Source organism: Echeneis naucrates, chromosome 11, assembly GCF_900963305.1.
Source record: "Echeneis naucrates chromosome 11, fEcheNa1.1, whole genome shotgun sequence".
In the NCBI taxonomy this organism is placed as follows: Eukaryota; Metazoa; Chordata; class Actinopteri; order Carangiformes; family Echeneidae; genus Echeneis; species Echeneis naucrates.
The window spans coordinates 14,589,777-14,608,255 of NC_042521.1; the positions used below are offsets into that span (position 1 = coordinate 14,589,777).

Sequence of the window (18,479 nt, forward strand, 5' to 3'; positions counted from 1 at the left end):
TGTGGAATGGTAATTAGGCCGCAGCATTTTCTAGATATTTAACCCACATTAGAGAGAAATTGCACTTATGCTGGTACAACAAAAGCCATTTCACATTTCTACACATGGACATATTGCCTGTGGTGTGCCAGCCTCTCTGCGGGCTTGTTTACAGTGTAGAGAGGACACTGCTTTAATGGACCAAGTGAATGTCATCAAACTGCAGAGCAGTAGTCCTCATGCTTCCAGGACAGACTTTGATCCAGCTAACCTACTATACCTAGAGGCAACAAGGGTAACGACAGCAGTCTGGAGCTGAAGGTCTAGATGTGCCAATATGCACCATCTATAGCCAAGGAAACACATCCTTTAATTGTCACTCTTGGACCCCCTACGGGCAATGAGTGTATACATTATATTATTTCCTTTTTGGTGGGTAGCTTAATGTAGACAGGCATTTTACTTCATCCCAAACTTGATTGTTTATATTCACTAAATTATATATAATGACTGAATAAAAATTTACAACTGCGTTTTCATTTTTATTTTGTCAGATACTATTTGTGTGAATAATTGAGGCCTTAGTTTGGTTCTCATGCATTCCTTTTTATATATTTTTAACCAGTAAGATAAAAGTTATTTTAACTGAGGCATGAGGCCAAAACAAGTAAAAAAGAAAGAGATATAAACAAGGCTTTCTACATAGTTGTTACTGGGTGGGTAGTATTCAAACTATAAATATTGGCATCATTCATATATTTGTCTACTCGTTCTTCCCTCAGTCAACTGTATATTAGTCTAGTGCCTAAAACTTTAACATGTATGAGTAATAAATAGATGTCCCATGTCCTTTACAGAAGGTATTAAAAGGAGCAATAAAGGTGCAACTGTGATTCTTTGTCTGGAAGTAGTGCAAGTGCTGAAACTAAAACAGCTACTCTCATCTTTTCCTGTTGGAAGAGATATTGCAGGCTTGAACTGTCATCACTCTTTCCTTTTTTGTAGCCCAAGCTGGCACGAGTATAATATTACAGAGCAGCACCCCTTGTGGAGTGTCTGCCATCTGCATGAACAGATACGCAAGTATGAGAGCTGTAAGCCGAGTTTAGTTTGGCCTGATGATGAATGTAACTGAAGTCAGATGTTAGTCTCAGTAAACACTTGCTGTGTAATATAGTGATGCAATTACACAAAGCGTGGATAAAGACAATACAGAGAGCAAACAGCCTGGAAGAGAGACAGCGTGGATCCTCAACATGAAAGATGTCACTCTGCGTGGCCTTCAGCGACATGCAGCCTTCATTTTTCATCACACTCAGACACAGTAACCTTATTTATTGATGACACCATGTGGAAAAATGATGACACAATTCATTTATTTTCAATACAACATATTTTCAAAATTTGCGATGACATGACCTTGGTTATAACTGGTGTTGTCCTATCATTCATTTTCTACTGCTTATCCTTTTCTTGGTTGCAGGGGGTGCTGGAGCCAATCCCACCTCATAATGGGCAAGGACAGGCTACACCTTGGAAAGGTCACCAGTTCATCGCAGGACCAGCACAGAGAGACAAACAACCACTCACACCTACAGACAATTTAGAGTCACCATTCAACCTATGTATGCATGTCTTTGGATGGTGGGAGGAAACCAGAGTACCCAGAGGAACCACTCCAGGGGAAGAACATGCAAACTTGGCAGGTACATTAATGAGTCAGTGTTTTTCACTTTTATCAGAGAGTAATTCTGTAACATTTTGAGAGTTAATTGCACTTGATTCCAATCTAAACCCTTTATGAACGTAAGGCAGGTTATATAATTATTATCTACATAATACGAGATGATTAAAGCCAAGTCCCAACTCACAATGACAGAATTGATTGGCTCAGAGTAAATGTGACAGCAATCGAGCAAAACAGATGCTAAGACAACTATCAATGTTGCCATCAATTTCTTTTCACCAATAAATGCCATTTATACATACAACATGCTCCTTTTTTCACATAATTCATCAGTTCTTCTTCTTTACTGTCTTCTAAAGAAATACTGACAGGAGTGATGTTTTAAAGCAACATTCTCATTTCAGGGATGGGTGAGTTATTGAAGGCCATGCTTCATTTTCATTTGATTTTCCTAGCAGGGCTGTTTTCAGTAGATGGGGACAGGACTGTTACTGTTTCTGTCTTTACAGGAGGGCGCTCCAGTTGACTTTTATTCAGAGGTTGCTTCTCTTTCAGAGTTTCATATGACGAGGTAGGTACTGTAGAAAAGCCTCTCTGCTGCCACCCAGGTAGGAAAAGGTGGTGGAGTTAATCCATTGCCCCTCTCCATTTAATTTAAATGGAGGTTAAACAGATAGATTTCCAAAACATGACTCTTGACGACAAATGAAAACATTAAATGTCTGCTTTACATTTCCTAGTTTTTGTGTCATCTGGGAAAATATGTAGATCAGAAGAGAAGTCTTAAAGCCTTCTGCTGCAGGCTTTGCAGGTATTACTGTTGCGCTATGCTCCAGTCCAGTCTCGATTCCTCTGGAGGAGCAGTAATCGTTATCTCTACAACAGCTCCAGCATATTCAGTTGGTGAAGGTCCTTGTTTTTATGGACATATTACCAATGTAATAGCACGAATAAAAATCTTTTTAAGATGACAGTTTTTAACTGTGGTTTGCTCACAATTCCGATGAGATCATTTACAAGCATGTAATCTTTGCTTCAGTCTGTTCTCAATGAAAAAAAAAAAAAAAAAAAAATTGTACTGTCATATCAGAGCTTTCCTAAGTCAGAAAAATGAAGTGAATGTTTTTTTCAGTTGTTTTAAGCAAATGCATTACCTTCCCTGGTTCTAACAATCAAAGTCTTCTCTAGAACAAAAACGGAATCAAGGCTCTCCTGCTTTTCGGGTAGTCTTCAAACTTAGCGTGGTACCATCTACAGAAACAGGAAAAGGGAGGAGCCTATTAATACAATGCACAATACATTCAGTGCAAATATGCTTACTTTGCTTGTGTGATATTTTTCTTACTTGTGGTGGGCCACAGCCCTGCTGGTGAGGACCACTGTGGTAAAGATAGCAAAGGCTGAGCTTTGAACTGATTGGCTAGCCAAAGCGAATCCTGCCCACTCTGTTATTTCTCCTAAAAAGTTGGCTCCAGAAACATATTCAAACATTCCACCTGTGGGTAGAAGTCGCATCATCAGGGCAGGTATGCTCAGCCTTTTATATGTTCACTGAGCAAAAACAACCATTTCAGTTCCTACATTGGACCAAAATGAAAAATGTATTAATTTTTACTCACTGCAATTCAACATGTACCTGACATACATACATTTCCACTATCTTTTAGTGTGATTTTGAGTCTACATGCTGCTGACAAATTCAAAGGGCAACTACACAACTCACTCAACACTGACCATAGATGGCTAAGCATTCACTATTTGACTGCAGGCCATGAGCACGAAAGTGCTACTACCCTCTATGTGAAAATGGCAGGTTCTTGGCCATGGGGATTACAGAAATGAATTGAAGTTCATTTGGAGCAACACAATTCACAGCCTCCTCCTGCTTTGCCTTCTCCAGTTTGTTTCCTTAAGAACCTGGGATAGATTGTTTCAACAGGTTCACCACAAGTTCAAACTCAAGGTGCTATTGCTATGACCATGCATTTAGTCAAAGGAGCCACACTCTTTGTGAACCTGTTATGATTACTGATTCATTTATGAAAATCCAAGTCCAACGTATGGTTTGCATTACCCCATTAAGTCATTTAAAAAAGTAGCAGTGCAAATTTTACTTCACTTTTCCATACCACTCTCAAGTCTACTTGTCGAAAAGAATTTGGAAACAGGCAAATACCCTATTTATACAATCCTCTGCTTACTTGTCATATTTCACAGAATGTGCATCTATTATCTCACAGTAAAGGTCATACACTGTAAAACAGAGTTCTTTAGTTAAAACACATTGCGTCATTACAACTAGGCTCAAACAAGCTGCTGACCTAAACCTTGAAACCTTTGATTAATGCTTTTAAACATCAAAATTGTCCATTGTTGAATGGTTTGTTGCAATAATGTTCCTTTTTTTATATAATCAGAGTAATCTCACCTATTTCTTGTTGCTTGTTTTAATCTAACAACAGACTCTGCTTGGCCATATCTCACATCTGCCAGATCATTCAGAAGTTTAAAGTTGAAAAAAGGATTAAGAGTAATTCATTCTATCTACAAACGCTACTTGAGCTCTAATCTGTACTGAAAAAGAGAAGAGAGGAGAGAAAAAAAAAACAACTTGGCTTCGACTCAGCTTAGCAGGTTGACTTCGAGGACAATTCTCTAAGAAGTCACCGCTCACAGCCAAGACACAGTCCAGCCCATGAAATCATAACTTGCCATTTTTAGTGGGGATTCTGTTGCTTTCACCCAGAGCCAGCTAGTTTTAGCCTCCCTGTTGTCAGTCTGAATGCTTAGCTAAAGGCCTGCTGACTATTGGAGAATGCATTGTTGTTATTTTTCAGAACTGATACCAGTTTTGAAATTATTTACATCCTAGAACTATACACATGGTAAAATTATTTAACTGAAAAAATTAAAAATAAGCATTTACTACTGAATAGTAAAGAAATAAAAAGATACTGTACAGTATGTAAGATGAATGCTTTATTCAGTGTGACTCATGAATTGTTCTGACCCTACATGTAGGGACTTGTAATGTACATGCTCCACACTTGGTTTGTTGTCTAACGTGATTACTATCAAGGCTGTTAAGAAATTTTCTCTGCCTGGGTCACCTAAAGCGAAACTACACACACCAACACCAAATGTATGCTGAGCGACTTCCACACAAGCTTGAGTTTGGTCCATGTTAGGGTCAAAAGGATCTTTTTATACACTAATGTAAGGGCTAACAGAGGGCAAGGCAGAGAGAAACGGGTAACTTGTGACAACCTGTGATTCTGCATACATTGTGATCCTGTATAATCATGTGACCACGCTGGAAAATTAGCATCCAGTGCTGCGCGCAGAGACCGCAGTGTCCTTTGCCATGATATGATTACTGCTTTCTTGACTTTCTTGCCACCCCACAGCAGTGGTGGAGAAAGTATTCAAAGCATAGAGCTCAGTAAAAATAACAACACTGTAAAATGTGTCTAACAGTACATATGACATATTCAAAAGTATACTGACACTAGTTCCTTCCTAAACATGAAATGTAAGTTATTTTATATGTAGATGATCCTTGCAGGACAAGTGGCTGAAGTCAATGCTACAAGCGTTATGGTGCAAACATGTAGTGAAAATTTGCTGTACTGTACTTTGCTGTGGTAAAATAACTAAAGAGCTTACCTATGGGAATCTTGTAGTCTGTCTCTCCAGGCTTTCTCAGGTTCCTCAGGATGTGGTCAGAGTGCACATTCACCAAAAAGCCCACCAACCACAGCACAGAACCTGGAGACCAAAAGCTACTTTTGGATGACATTTTTCCAGAGAACACACTTTTTTAATATTATATTTTTCAAAGCCACAACATCTCTTCACAGCATTCAGTCATTATGTACATGAAATGGCTTTCAGAACTTTAAGATCCAGAAAACGTGTTCTCTTAATCAGATTCATGCAGATATTAGCGTCAGATGTAAATCTCATCACAAATGTTTACTGACGGCTACTGAGTTATACTTTGTAAAGTCTTTTTTCATGAAATCTGGTGAAACCAACCTGATAAAAAAAAAATCTAGTGTTGACTAAGTGTTAAACTAAGTAACACTCACTATTAGAATATAATTAAGCCTTGACTTTATTTATTTGTCATAATCATAATAGATATATACTTGTGAAGGTTTGAAACCAGTTTTTGAAGCTTTAAAATGTCCTAACCATCCAAAGACATGCATGAGTGTGAGCGTGATTGGTTGTTTGTCTCTGTCTCTGTGTGTTGGCCCGGTGACAGACTGGTGACCTGTCCAGTGTGACCATGCCCTCGCCCATTGTGAGCTGGGATTGGCTCCAGCATTCTCTGACCCGGAAACAAATAAGTGGCAGAAGATGAATGAATGAATAGACTAAGTGCTGCCTTCCAAACCACTTTATGTTTTTAATCAGAGGAATATATGAAACTGTTCGACCACCTGTAAGTGTTCAACCTTTGGTTTGAATACCCAGAAATGCACACAAAATTCTCTACTCCATTAACTCAGCAATGTATTTACTGTACATCACATACATAGGTGTAGTGACAAACAGAGTAGCTTGTACTGTCTAGAGTAGGTTAACAATATTGAAAAAGAAAATGTTTCACTTAATAAAAAAAAAAAAAAAAAAACTTTTCACGCTGTATTTTTAAACTCGGTGTCCTATCTTTGTCACCTGTTCTCTTGCCTTGTGCTGCTGTGACATTCGAATTTCCCCAATGGGGATCAATAAAGTATTACCTTATATTAATTAGTTTCGCTGAAAACAGTGGCAGTGTCGCTTACATTAATTTGTTTTAAATTAGTTTTACAATGTGTAAACATTGTAATTGTAATTGCAATATGATTTGGAATTTGGATTAGCCCTCACCTCAACCCTTCACCTTGTTCCTGTCAAACAGTTCTTGTCATATTACACACAATACCTACCAGCGATGAAGCATGGACTTGTAACCCAATCTGCCGGGTACTCAGCATAATGGCTGGAGTACCTGATCTGCATGTAGCCATTGTACAGGCAGAAAACACAGGCCAAGATAAAAGAGGCAAACGGCGTTGATTTACCTCCTCGGAGTAAAAATGGATAAATGAGGGATCTGCATCAGAACAAAAGAAGCAATTTGGACCTGTTACTTTTAAATGCATGCTTTTGTCCACTTTTGTCCACAGAAATGGATTATGTCACATAGTGCGGTATAAAATGTAGCACACCATTTGAAATGATGCCCTTTGACCGCGACAGTGTCCGTGTCCATTACTAAATAACACATTCAAATATCAATGATCTTACTGAATGGGGGCCAAAGCTCCTCGCTGCCCACGCTGACCTACCTGTGGACATAGTGGCAGAAATACATGCCAATTAGCAGCTGATTAGGCAGTTTCGAGGTTTTCGCAGGGGACGTCCCAACTACCAGAAACAGGGGCACAAAGAGAGCGGGCATCTCCTGGATGAACCAGGCCAACTTGGCGTTGACTGGAAATCCATATCTGCTGCTAGCGTACCGGCCGTACGGGACATTTTCGAAGAGCAGCGCCACCAAAGTACCGCCGGCCATGAAAACCATAAAGTACGCCATACAGTCCAAAAAGAAGAGCTCCTGCTCTTCTGAGGCGAAGAGTCTGGAGAAAAGAGCGTCCATCACGGCGGGGAGATAAATCTGCAAAACACACACCAGGAACGATGTAACCGTATCTAAGTGTGACACTGTGATGTCTCCCTGGTTAGCTCTAGTGAATATGTATACATGTATATATACATATACACAAGCAGAACGTGCACGCGATAGACGTTCTCATGCGTGACCATGCTCAGACCAATCACAATCCTTGAACCGATTTGGTAATAATTTTCTTCAACCAATCGAGATGCTCGGTCCAACGCGAGTCGTATCCCTCCTGGTGTGGCCTTTGAACTCATTTGCATATATAGAGACAAGAGCCCATTTAAGCCCCGCCCATACCAGAGGCGAAACCAATCAAGAGGTCTCCATTGACTTTGTGCTGTGTGAACGTATCTCTTGTCACTCTCTTCACAGGGTGAAGAACTCTGATCTAAGTGTATGTAAGCTGCCGAACAGAAAAAAATGACCCTTTAAGACGAGAGCAGTGGTCGGGAAAAGCTCCGACAAGTAAATTTTGAGAGAGAACAATGACCTGGATGAATGAGAATATTCATAGACAACTTTAAAAGAAAGAAGAATCAAGACCAGCGTAATGTGACAGAAAAGTCTAAAACATCTGTGAAACCTGTTTAGATCGGAAGTATAAAGTATTATAGTGCAAGTACTCAAGTAAAATTACCTCAACGCTATACAGCACAATACTTAGTTACACTGTACCACCGCCAGTGGCTACTTTTAGTTTGCCCTAAAACTAAAAAAACAAAAACAAAAACGCATTCACATTGAAATAAGTGAAGCCAAGCCAATATTTTCGAGTGTTTGAGAAATGGCAGAAATATCCCGTTGATGTTTTTATTTTATTTCAGGCAGATGCCGCGGCCACCTCATAAGGGTCCTGATTCACGTGCGTCAGAGCTAACACGTTTCGAAGATACACAGCACTGCGCTGCATCCAGACAAGCACAGTAGATTTACAGTTTGTTGGGGTTTCAGGTCACGTTTCACTGCATCCACCCATCACGTCGTTCCGCAGACTTTTTTCCAGAGTTGTGTGCTTTACCAAGATGGGGAAAAGAAGCAGGCAGCGGCAGAAAAACCAGACTGCCGGCAGGGACAGCAGAGACAACGATGTAAGGATGACTCCTCTGCACCTCCAACTTATGCTAGTATGAGTGTGTCAGCCAGGCTACACGCTGTTACTTTTATTTAAATGAAGTTGATGTGAGGGTCCAAACAGAGCTTTATTCTGGGTGTTTGATTATTTTTCTTTTCTTCACACAAACACGTCAAGTTGCCATTACACAGCTACAGGCTGCACCACCAGAAATAGTTAACTTGTAACGGAGTACTAACGTTAAATATGCATGTGGGGAACCACCGGTATTATCCCAGCCCAGATTCGTGCTGGGCTGTAAATGTAGTAAATGTTGTCAGGCTTCGTTAAACATCGTCTGGAATGTTCTCATTTAATGTGGCTTCGCTAACAAGCATGCACACCATAACGTGATTGAAATTAGCGTGGAATTAGTTGTGTTAATGTGGGCCGAATTGATTATTACAGCATAGTAAAACGTAGCAGGACTTGTGTTATGTTCCACAAGTACTTCCTTGTTAAGAACAAAGAAGTTAAATTCTGAATAACGTTTTAAGTAAAAGTTGTTACTTCCAAATAATTGCATCCGCTTAGCTAAAATTGATGCAGTTTATGCAATGCAATTTATCACAGGACTATTGTATTAAACTGTTAATTTTTAGTATGTATTACCTTAAATAACTGTCAATTCTATGTTTAAGGTTCACAATAATTACCATGTGATCATGTGTTCAGGGCTGGGGAGCTGGCTATGCTGACATCATCAAGGAAAATAAACTTTTTGAGCACTACTACAAAGAGCTGGGCCTGGTGCCTGAGGGAGAGTTTGATCTATTTATGGAAGCAATGAGGGAACCGCTACCAGCGACCATCCGCATCACTGGATACAAGAGGTCAGCATTTTGAACACTGTTAGCATCTGGATTCATGTGCTTTGTTTTGTGCATGCTAAACATCACAAAAAAAGGTTTGCGAAATTAATGAATACAACTGTGTTATACATTATATACAATTAACTCAGCACTCTCTTGACCTAATCTCTTCAACTGCTGCAGGGACCAGATATTTGTAGCTACCTCAATTACCACACTCCCCATTATGTCTCATTTCTTCTGTGTCCCAGCCATGCCAAAGAGATCCTACACTGTCTTAAGGAAAAATACTTCAAAGACATTCAGGAGCTGGAGATCGATGGGCAGAAGATTGAGGCTCCACAACCTTTGACCTGGTAAGATCTTGTATGGTTTTACCATGGCTAAATTCTAACAAATATTCAAACCCAAAACTCAATTGGCACTCTGTCTTCTCCAGGTATCCTGATGATCAGGCCTGGCACACCAACATGAGCAGGAAGATCATCAGGAAGTCTCCTCTGCTGGAAAAGTTCCACCAGTTTCTAGTCAGCGAGACAGAGTCGGTGAGTGCGACACAAACCAAGTATAAAACTTTCCAGGAATATCCATTTCTCGGTTAAATGCAGTGGCAAAAAAGTTAAGTTGTAACAGGAGAATGTCAAGTTTTTGATATTGGCTGTATTCACCCTGAGCATGGGGTTGGAAGAAAGCATCATCTGGATCCAACTGAAGAAAGGTTCCCCAATTGTTTTTGTGGTTGTCTGTGCAGGGTAACATCAGTCGACAGGAGGCTGTCAGTATGATCCCTCCTCTGCTCCTGAAGATTGAGCCCCACCACAAGGTAAAAGCACTCCCCTCTTTGAAGGTTAAATCTGTCAGTGCTTGTGGGGAAAAAGCTGTGCTTTAAAAGTAAGAATTTCGCTTGAAGTGCTGATGTGATTATGTCTGGGTTTAGATCCTGGACATGTGTGCAGCTCCAGGATCGAAAACGGCCCAACTGATTGAGATGCTCCATTCTGACATGGAGGTGCCCTTTCCAGGTAAGAAGCCCACACTTGAAATGGAAAATGGAACTTACCTTTTTTATTTGTAATATAATGAAGTTTCAACAAAGAAAGCTGAGTCTGAATCGGTTGCTCTTTGTGTTGTATTTCTTCAAACACACGCTCAGAGTGCGGCTGTGCCAACTATTCCAAATAGTGTAATATAGCCATCATTAAACCACATTCACTGAATGTAATTCTAATCAGCACTTTCACCTTCCAGAGGGCTTTGTAATCGCCAATGATGTTGACAATAAGCGCTGCTACCTGCTGGTGCACCAGGCAAAACGTCTCAACAGTCCCTGCATTATGGTGGTCAACCATGACGCTTCATGCATTCCCACACTGAACATTGACTCAGACGGCAAAAAGGACATCCTCTTCTATGACCGCATTCTGTGTGATGTGCCTTGCAGGTAAGTAAACAGCCTTAACAGAACATATGTGCACTGAGAGGTCTAGAGAAGAGTTATAATTAGTTGGTACGGATGTTTGGAAATCTATTTTCTTGAAGTCTTGCTGCAAGATAAGTGGATAACATGAGTCATAAAACATTGAGTTGACTTGGTATATTCTGTGACTTCTCCACTTGAAGTCTAGCATTGTTTTGTGATCAAAGAAGAACCCCGTCAGTAAGCAAATACTGTGAGCAGCAGCCTGAGTTTGGCCAGCTACAGTGCTGGAGTCAGGCATCTCTGCCAGACACAACAAGGGGAGAGAAGAAAGGTATAACAAGGACAGAGGCAGGCTGCAGTGACGTTAGCAATCAGATTAAGTCCGGCATCTAGATAGATTGTGTTTTACAGGCATTTCTGAAGGTTCAGTCACCTTTAGACAAACTAGGAGTATGTCTCAATGGTGCTCCTCTCTCTGCAGTGGCGATGGCACCATGAGGAAGAACATAGACGTGTGGAAGAAATGGACAACAAGCAACAGCCTGCACCTCCATGGGTGAGTAGGAATAGCTGTACCCTCCTTGTTCTGTGACAACACAGGAATTCATAAACTTGTGTGATACCTCAAATTCACCTAACAACAAGGGAACGGAGAGTGTTTCTTTGAGCGCTCATTAGAAAAGCTGGCTGTACTACAGCTTTTTTACAGCATGTGTCTGTGTGTTCACCAGGCTCCAGCTGCGGATTGCGGTGCGTGGGGTGGAACAGCTGGCTGTGGGAGGGAGGATGGTCTACTCCACCTGTTCACTCAACCCTATAGAGGACGAGGCTGTCATAGCAGCTCTGCTGGAGAAGAGTGAAGGTAGAATGCGCGCACACACAGTGCCCACAGGAACACAATAAAATTTCTCATACTTGGGAACCCACTTCCAGGTTAAGCAGAGGTCTTGGACAACATCACAGCCGCTGCAGATATTTCCATATATTATGTTGATAAATGCTGGAGCTCAAAACAGCTTTCAGTGACCATTATTTAGGTGCTTTGAAACTAATTTTGCTAGTTAATAACTACTAATAATGTTAATAACTACATATTTTTTGGATTTGTCAAGTTGGTAAAACTTGCTGATTTGGTATAGATGCCAACAACTTTTCTCTTAAGATTTTGATACACACTGCATATTTTCACAATTTAATTTCCACAACTATATCTCCATGTCACAAAAAGTTAACTGGTCATGTTTGTATCAGATTCAAACTCTCTATATCTTGTATTTTAAATGTGAGATCTGCATTTCAGAGGCAAACCACAACCTCGTTAATCTTTTGCTGCCAAATTGTAACTTCTCTTGTGTTCTCGTTTCCAGGAGCACTGGAGTTGGCCGACGGTTCAGCTGACCTTCCAGGGCTGAAGTGGATGCCTGGGGTCACTTCCTGGAAGGTACTGGAATGTTTAGTCTTTGGCAGTTACTGCAATAAGCCAACCGCAGCGATGAAGGTGGCAGTGTTTGAACTTGAAAGCCAGGCCAAATGTTTTTAGATCTGTGTCATTAAATTTGATTATGCTCTTTGCTGTGTAGCTGATGACCAAAGAGGGCCAGTGGTACTCTGACTGGTCTGAGGTACCAAGCAGCCGGCACACACAGATCCGTCCCACCATGTTCCCACCCAAAGACCCAGAGAAACTCCTTGGCATGCATCTGGAGAGATGGTATGTGCACCACCACACTCTGAAAATTCAGACTGTTGTTTAAGTGTGAAGAACGCTGTTTATGCTGTGTGATTTCCTCACCCAAGCTTCTCTCAAACTCTAACTCCCACAGCCAAATCTTAAAGTCCATGTATGGTTGACTTGCTTCTGACTAAAGGCTCTATAGCCAGAGCCAAGGTCTGACTCCCCTGAGAGAGCCAAAATAATCAGTGTTCCCTGTTGGCGAGTTCAGTAGAAAGAGGGGGATTAAAAAAAAAAAAAGAGAGAGATTAGCTCATCTATTACATTTTTCCCTTGGCTGGATATTTTTCAATGTATAAACATAGGCTAATTTGCTGTTTACACTCCTATTTTCCACTCTGCCCTGATCTTAATTTAGCTCAACATTTTATTCTGGTGAGAATTTTGTTCCCACAAGAGCATACAAACACTTTGCAACTGTCTTTGTTTTTCTTGATGCCAAGTTCATTAGCATATTCATGTGATTTACATATTTCTTGGCAAAGCTTTTCATACACATGCACGCATGCGTGCACACACACAAACACACGTCTGCATTGATGGATGTACATTTACACACCTGCACACTCACATAATGAGGATTGGTGTCATTTGCACTTATCAGATCTTTAACAAATACTCAGGCTGACATGATGCTGGCAGACCAGCAGAGGGAACTATTGTTACATGATGTCACAGCACCCCCAAGTTAACACTGGAGGAAGATCCATGTTTGTCCTCACAGTAGGTAGCACCACAAAACTCAAAGGTGTGATTTATATTCCTGTTTGTGTTAATGTCAGTATGAGGATTCTGCCACATCACCAGAACACTGGAGGTTTCTTTGTGGCTGTGTTGGTGAAGAAAGCCCCAATGCCATGGAACAAAAAATATCCCAAGGTACCTCTATCACAAACACAGATATTTAATGGTTGATTAGATTGCCTGTCTTACTCAGTGAGGGGAATTGATCTGAATTTCCCCATGTAGATACGCTGCATCCCTCACTTTTACAGTGTTCACTTTTACCAGCCACAGCTGAGGACTTTTTCCTTTTCTTTCTTTGTCTGCTCACCCCATCCTTCTACACCCCCCCCCCCTCTCTCTGTCTCCAGCTGAGGAAGGATGTTTCTTCCAACTCGGCGGCCTCGACCCCTGCAGAAGTTCCCCACCTCTCTGAGAATGCTGAAGGGGAGGCTGGAGCCCCAGGGGGAAAAGTAAGTGGGGAGGCAGAGGAGGCAGCACCCAAAGGAGCATCTTTGGCTCAGGAGAGTACAACTAAACAAGATGGAGTGTGCGGGTGAGTCATTTTCATCTGGTGAGCTTATAAACAAAGAAAACCTGTCAACTCATGAGCCGCGACAACAAAAGAATAAAATAAAAGCTTTTGTGTGGAATAAGAAATTAGTCACATTTTCAGCATTAGTCAATTGTCAACCTCACCAATGATGAATATTTATGGTTACTGGAGCTCATACAAAATGCATGTCTTTTCATCCAAGAGATATTTAGACCAGCTCAAGACATGAGATAATTTAGTATAATGCATATTAAAGATGACAAAATATAATTATATTTTTAAGCAAAATGCCATTCAATAGTTTGTGTCCGCTCTCTTTTCTCCAGACCTCCACCCATGAAGAAGATGAAGCTGTTTGGTTATAAGGAAGATCCGTTTGTCTTCCTGACTGAAGATGACCCTGTCTTCACCACCATACAGTATGTACAGACACGGATATTGAGATCCTTAGGAATATGATGGAGCTAATAGAATCTTTGTCACTCTCCCTAGATCGTTCTACAATCTTTCCCCTGACTTCCCAAAGCTCAATGTTCTAACAAGGACCCATGAGGGCAAAAAGAGACACTTGTACATGGTTTCAAAAGAGCTGCGCAATGTGCTTCTGAACAACAGCGAGCGGATGAAGGTGTGTACATTTCAATTTAGGCCGTCATAAACATCAAAAGCCAAGTTTGATGAGGATGATGGTAAAGGATTTTCTTATGTGGAAATTAGATCACAAATAGATACAAAAAATCAATAATCAATTCTTCCCTATTGGCTGTGCATCCAGTATTGATTAATTATGCAGTGTACTCAACTGTGTTATGGTCACGGTGGTAGAAGTGCACAAGCTAGTTAGTCTTTGAATGCAGACATATTGGCCTTACACTGATACCTCAGTTTGTTTCTAGTCTCTGTGTATGTGTGTGTGTGTGTCTGTCTATGTCTATGAACCAGCCCATCAGGGAGAGGCAGCCTAACAGATGGGACCCTCCGTTCCCAAATCCCTCTAGGCCTCCACCCTGTAGCACCTGCACAGGTGGCACTGTGTGTGCTTGTGTGTGTGTGTGTGGGTTTTTTTTTTTTTTTTTTTTTTTTTTTTTTTTTGGTCTCAGGGTCTTTGTTCTGCCCATTATTTTTGATATTTTTCACTTTTATTCCCATTCAATTGGACTAAACCACAGTGAGTCGCATGTTTTTACATGTTTACAAATTCTGATTAACAAATTGGGCGTATTCGCATCCATGCTCCTCAGAAAACCTATAAAATGAGGCTTTATCAGACTCAGCAGCAGAGTTTCCTTCATATTCAAATTTTTATTGCTCAAATGAAATTTGTGGTTTAAACGTGCACATTTTTCAGTGGTGTAGTTTTATTTTACTATGCAAATAACTAACAATCGTTTCCCACTCCTGCTGGGACACCAGAGACGGGCTACTGTGTACTGTGTTTACTCACAGTTTTGTAATATCCTACAGATTAAATGCCTGGAGCAGCAATTTTGCTGAACATCACTTATTATAAAAGCATTACCAGTAACATTACTACAACACAAGTCCTTTATTTTTATCCAAATAATTTATATTGCCACCTTTGATGATAATTTAGCAGAGAAATTAATTCTTCTGTTTTAAATGAGAGGAATCTGGCGTCATTGTCTTGTTTTTTAATTATTTTTTTTCCCATTTCTCAGGTCATTAACACAGGGGTGAAGGTGTGGTCTCGCAACAGTGATGGAGAGGAGTTTGGCTGTGCCTTCAGACTGGCTCAGGAGGTAACACAAACACACCCACACACTCACACACTCTTTATCACCACAGCACCCTGAAAATGAGCAGGGCATTTTGGCCAATAACAGTTCATCCTCACACATTAAATCATCCTCAGTAGTAAAAATATTTTCCTGTAAATCTACATGGTCTTTGTTGAGAAGAGCCTTTTATTAATTTAAAACAGTTTCATTTTTATATTTACTGTGAATGGTCACACACTTTTACACTGTCTAATCCTCTTTTTACATGCAAATCAGCCCCATAGTGTGAAGTGATGCATGGTAAACTACAAAGCTTATATTTCAGAAACCACCTTATTCTTTGATTTCTGTAACAAACCTCATTGTATAAGCAGCTGCTTCTGTGGCTGTTTAAACATGCAGCAGGTTCATCTTGCAGTCACTTCTGTATTCGCCATCAAAGAGATACAGACAGCTGAATAACAAGGGAGCCAGATGGCGACGTTCACACTCAAACTGATAATGAATTTGTTTTTTTATGCTCAATGTTACTGTAAAGAAGTGTATATTGGTGTGCAAATTGCAACACACCTCTTCTCTGTGCTCTACCAGGGTATTTACACACTTCAGCCATACATTCACTCCAGGATCATCAGAGTGAGTGTGGAGGATATCAAAGTGCTGCTGACGCAGGAGAACCCCTTCCTTAGCAAACTGGAGGAAGATGCTCACAGTCAGGCCAAGAAACTGGGTACGTAGGGCACCAGTTGAATAATGCTGTAACAGAAATTGGACATGGAAAACAGCACAGAAAATTCATGACTTGAAGGTTGCTGGCTTGCTATGAAAGAGAGAGGTGGATGTTTATTGCTGCCTACAAGCGAGGCACTGATCCAAAAACTTCACAGAAGGAGCTGAGAAGTTCCAGCAGTAGTTAGACTGAGTAACTCTCACATATTAATGCAGCTGTAATGTAACTATAAATACTGAGCTGAAAGCCCGACGATGTTCCTCTGCACACTGTCTATGTAACCTCAATACCCTGTAATTGATACATATGTCTCCACAGGAATGGGCAGTATTGTGTTGAAGTACATCCCCAACCCAAAGTAAGTTGCTCTTCATATTTTCGTGTTTGTTCACACGTGTTTGGCTGTTTCTGACAGCTAACAGTCTCTTCTGTTTGTCAGTAACCCAGCAGAGCCTCAGTGTCCCATCCAGTTGTGTGGCTGGAGGGGAAAGACGTCCATCCGTGCCTTCGTCCCGCGCAATGAGAGATTTCATTACCTCCGAATGTTAGGCGTGGAGGTCTTCAGAGACAAACAAGGCCTGGGGCAGAAACGGAGTGATGGAGAAAAAGAAGGGAAGCAAGAGGTGGATGAGGAGGACAAGATGGAAAAGGTCGCTGAGGAGGAAGGGTCGGCACAAAATGAGGCAGAGCTGGACATGGAGAATGGAGATGAAAATGGATCATCAGTGCCAAAGTCTGACATTGGCAACCAGGAGACTAGCAGCTGAAAATGTAGAGGAGAAAAAGGACTGACTGAGGACATATATTAGAGCTCTAAGAGCTGTTGACCAGGTCCAAGATCACATCCTGTGTTGGAGGAGGGCAATATGCTTGTACAGGTATCTCTGTTGTTCACACTGCCAGTGCCGAAGTATTCCCTCCCAGAGATGAACTGCCTTGGAATGGTTACATTTTGGATCCCTCCAGGGGTCAGCTTTTTAGTTGAAGGCATGTTTTATAGAGCTGTTTTTCATGTTTTAACAAATGAATTCCACTGATGGTATCAGTTTTTTTTTTTTTTTATTATTATTATTATTCAGTTGCTAATTTTTCAGAGGTTCTGATTAACTTCCATCCCTTTCTTCTTCTTTTTTTTTTTTTTTAAACACCTGTATTCAGCAGAAATACAGAGTTGATTAAAAGCGTGAGATGTGAACTGTCACAGGTGAAATTATTTTACTTTAAACTCTTTCTTAGGTGTTGATTATAGGCTGACACCTCTTGGAGGAACTAAATACCCCTGCACAATAGGGTGAGCCAAGACTGCAGCAAAATGTACTTAATCTTTAGTCAACAAATTAAAAACTAAATAATGTAAAGAAATTAAAGAACCAAACAACTATCTATATTCAACTTATTAAAAACCGGTACAATGTTTTGTTTGTGTTGGAGGCAGCTATGATACCAAGTTTGCTTATGAAACAATTGTAATAATAATTATATTTGTATTCAAGCAACAAAGAAAAGACAGAGAACCCATACACAACACTGAAAGAAAAGTTAATAGCAATTTGAGTAGTTGTAGTTTTTTTTTTTTTAACACTTACAATCTACCATCTGCACAGTAACATAAACCTGCCCCTCTTTTCTAATAGAGAAAAGCTCCCTGGTATTTTACTTAATACCATTTCATGTTAATATGTGACAGATGGAGTTGTGGGTGGAAAGCACACAGGTGTCTACAGCTGCTAGCATAGTGGAAATGCTAATGTCCACCATCTTTGTTTACTTGCATATTAACAGATGCTGATTAGCGAGGTGGATGGAAATGTTTAATTTTTTTCATTTGGTCATAAATGCACACAATGTAGAGGACAAATTCAAATTGTGACCCAGCCTTGTATGAGAAGTTTACGGGATAATCACATTAATTCATCTTGAGGGAAACTTGAGTACTTGTAGCAAATGTCAAAGTTCAAACATCACCCTTGGAGTGGAGCTAGATGAAAATTGAGACAACCACTGAGGTCATAAGGGTTTTTGTCTAAACATTTAAGCGGTAGAGTAATAAATATTGAACAACACAAAAAGTATTTTAAATTCACCAAGATCCATTCTCTAAAGACTAAACAAAACTGTGCTAGTTGCCAGCAAGTAACTACAACCCTTGTGTTTCCCTCTTGTGGTGTGAAGCATAGTCTCCCAAGTTTGGCATTTTGAGATGTAAGTCTCACTGTCACTTTGTAGACTATGTATATAAATAGTATGTACCTGGAGCACGTACACCCCATGATTTTACAATTTCCTCAAGATCAAGTTTTCTACTAGAGTTGA

The 18,479-nt window shown here is 40.4% G+C and overlaps 2 protein-coding genes across 2 annotated transcripts; one reads left to right on the forward strand and one right to left on the reverse strand.

Moving 5' to 3' along the window:
- Window positions 1-1,305: 1,305 nt before the first annotated feature.
- srd5a1 (steroid-5-alpha-reductase, alpha polypeptide 1 (3-oxo-5 alpha-steroid delta 4-dehydrogenase alpha 1)) lies at window positions 1,306-7,558 on the reverse strand. The gene is made up of 5 exons (XM_029514947.1): window positions 7,009-7,558; window positions 6,607-6,773; window positions 5,333-5,434; window positions 3,012-3,162; window positions 1,306-2,917 (listed from the first exon to the last, which is right to left on the reverse strand). The coding sequence occupies exons 1-5, from the start codon at window positions 7,317-7,319 to the stop codon at window positions 2,851-2,853; spliced, it is 798 nt and encodes a 265-aa protein (XP_029370807.1). The 5' UTR covers window positions 7,320-7,558; the 3' UTR covers window positions 1,306-2,850.
- Window positions 7,559-8,233: 675 nt separating this feature from the next.
- nsun2 (NOP2/Sun RNA methyltransferase 2) lies at window positions 8,234-17,454 on the forward strand. The gene is made up of 19 exons (XM_029514082.1): window positions 8,234-8,431; window positions 9,130-9,287; window positions 9,518-9,622; window positions 9,706-9,811; window positions 10,018-10,089; window positions 10,204-10,288; window positions 10,515-10,707; window positions 11,168-11,242; window positions 11,418-11,548; window positions 12,054-12,127; window positions 12,267-12,397; window positions 13,201-13,297; window positions 13,513-13,697; window positions 14,024-14,116; window positions 14,190-14,325; window positions 15,377-15,457; window positions 16,028-16,166; window positions 16,485-16,524; window positions 16,606-17,454. The coding sequence occupies exons 1-19, from the start codon at window positions 8,366-8,368 to the stop codon at window positions 16,931-16,933; spliced, it is 2,295 nt and encodes a 764-aa protein (XP_029369942.1). The 5' UTR covers window positions 8,234-8,365; the 3' UTR covers window positions 16,934-17,454.
- Window positions 17,455-18,479: the final 1,025 nt, after the last annotated feature.

Excerpts from the sequence above, each read along its gene's own strand:
- srd5a1 (XM_029514947.1), bottom strand. The coding sequence starts at position 7,319 with ATGGACGCTCTTTTCTCCAGACTCTTCGCCTCAGAAGAGCAGGAGCTC. Across the intron at positions 5,435-6,606 it reads AAGTCCATGCTTCATCGCTG|GTTCTGTGCTGTGGTTGGTG; the intron begins GTAGGTATTGTG and ends TTTGGTCTCCAG. Across the intron at positions 2,918-3,011 it reads AGGGCTGTGGCCCACCACAA|ATGGTACCACGCTAAGTTTG; the intron begins GTAAGAAAAATA and ends CTGTTTCTGTAG.
- nsun2 (XM_029514082.1), top strand. The coding sequence starts at position 8,366 with ATGGGGAAAAGAAGCAGGCAGCGGCAGAAAAACCAGACTGCCGGCAGG. Across the intron at positions 11,243-11,417 it reads AACAGCCTGCACCTCCATGG|GCTCCAGCTGCGGATTGCGG; the intron begins GTGAGTAGGAAT and ends TGTGTTCACCAG. Across the intron at positions 12,398-13,200 it reads GGCATGCATCTGGAGAGATG|TATGAGGATTCTGCCACATC; the intron begins GTATGTGCACCA and ends TGTTAATGTCAG.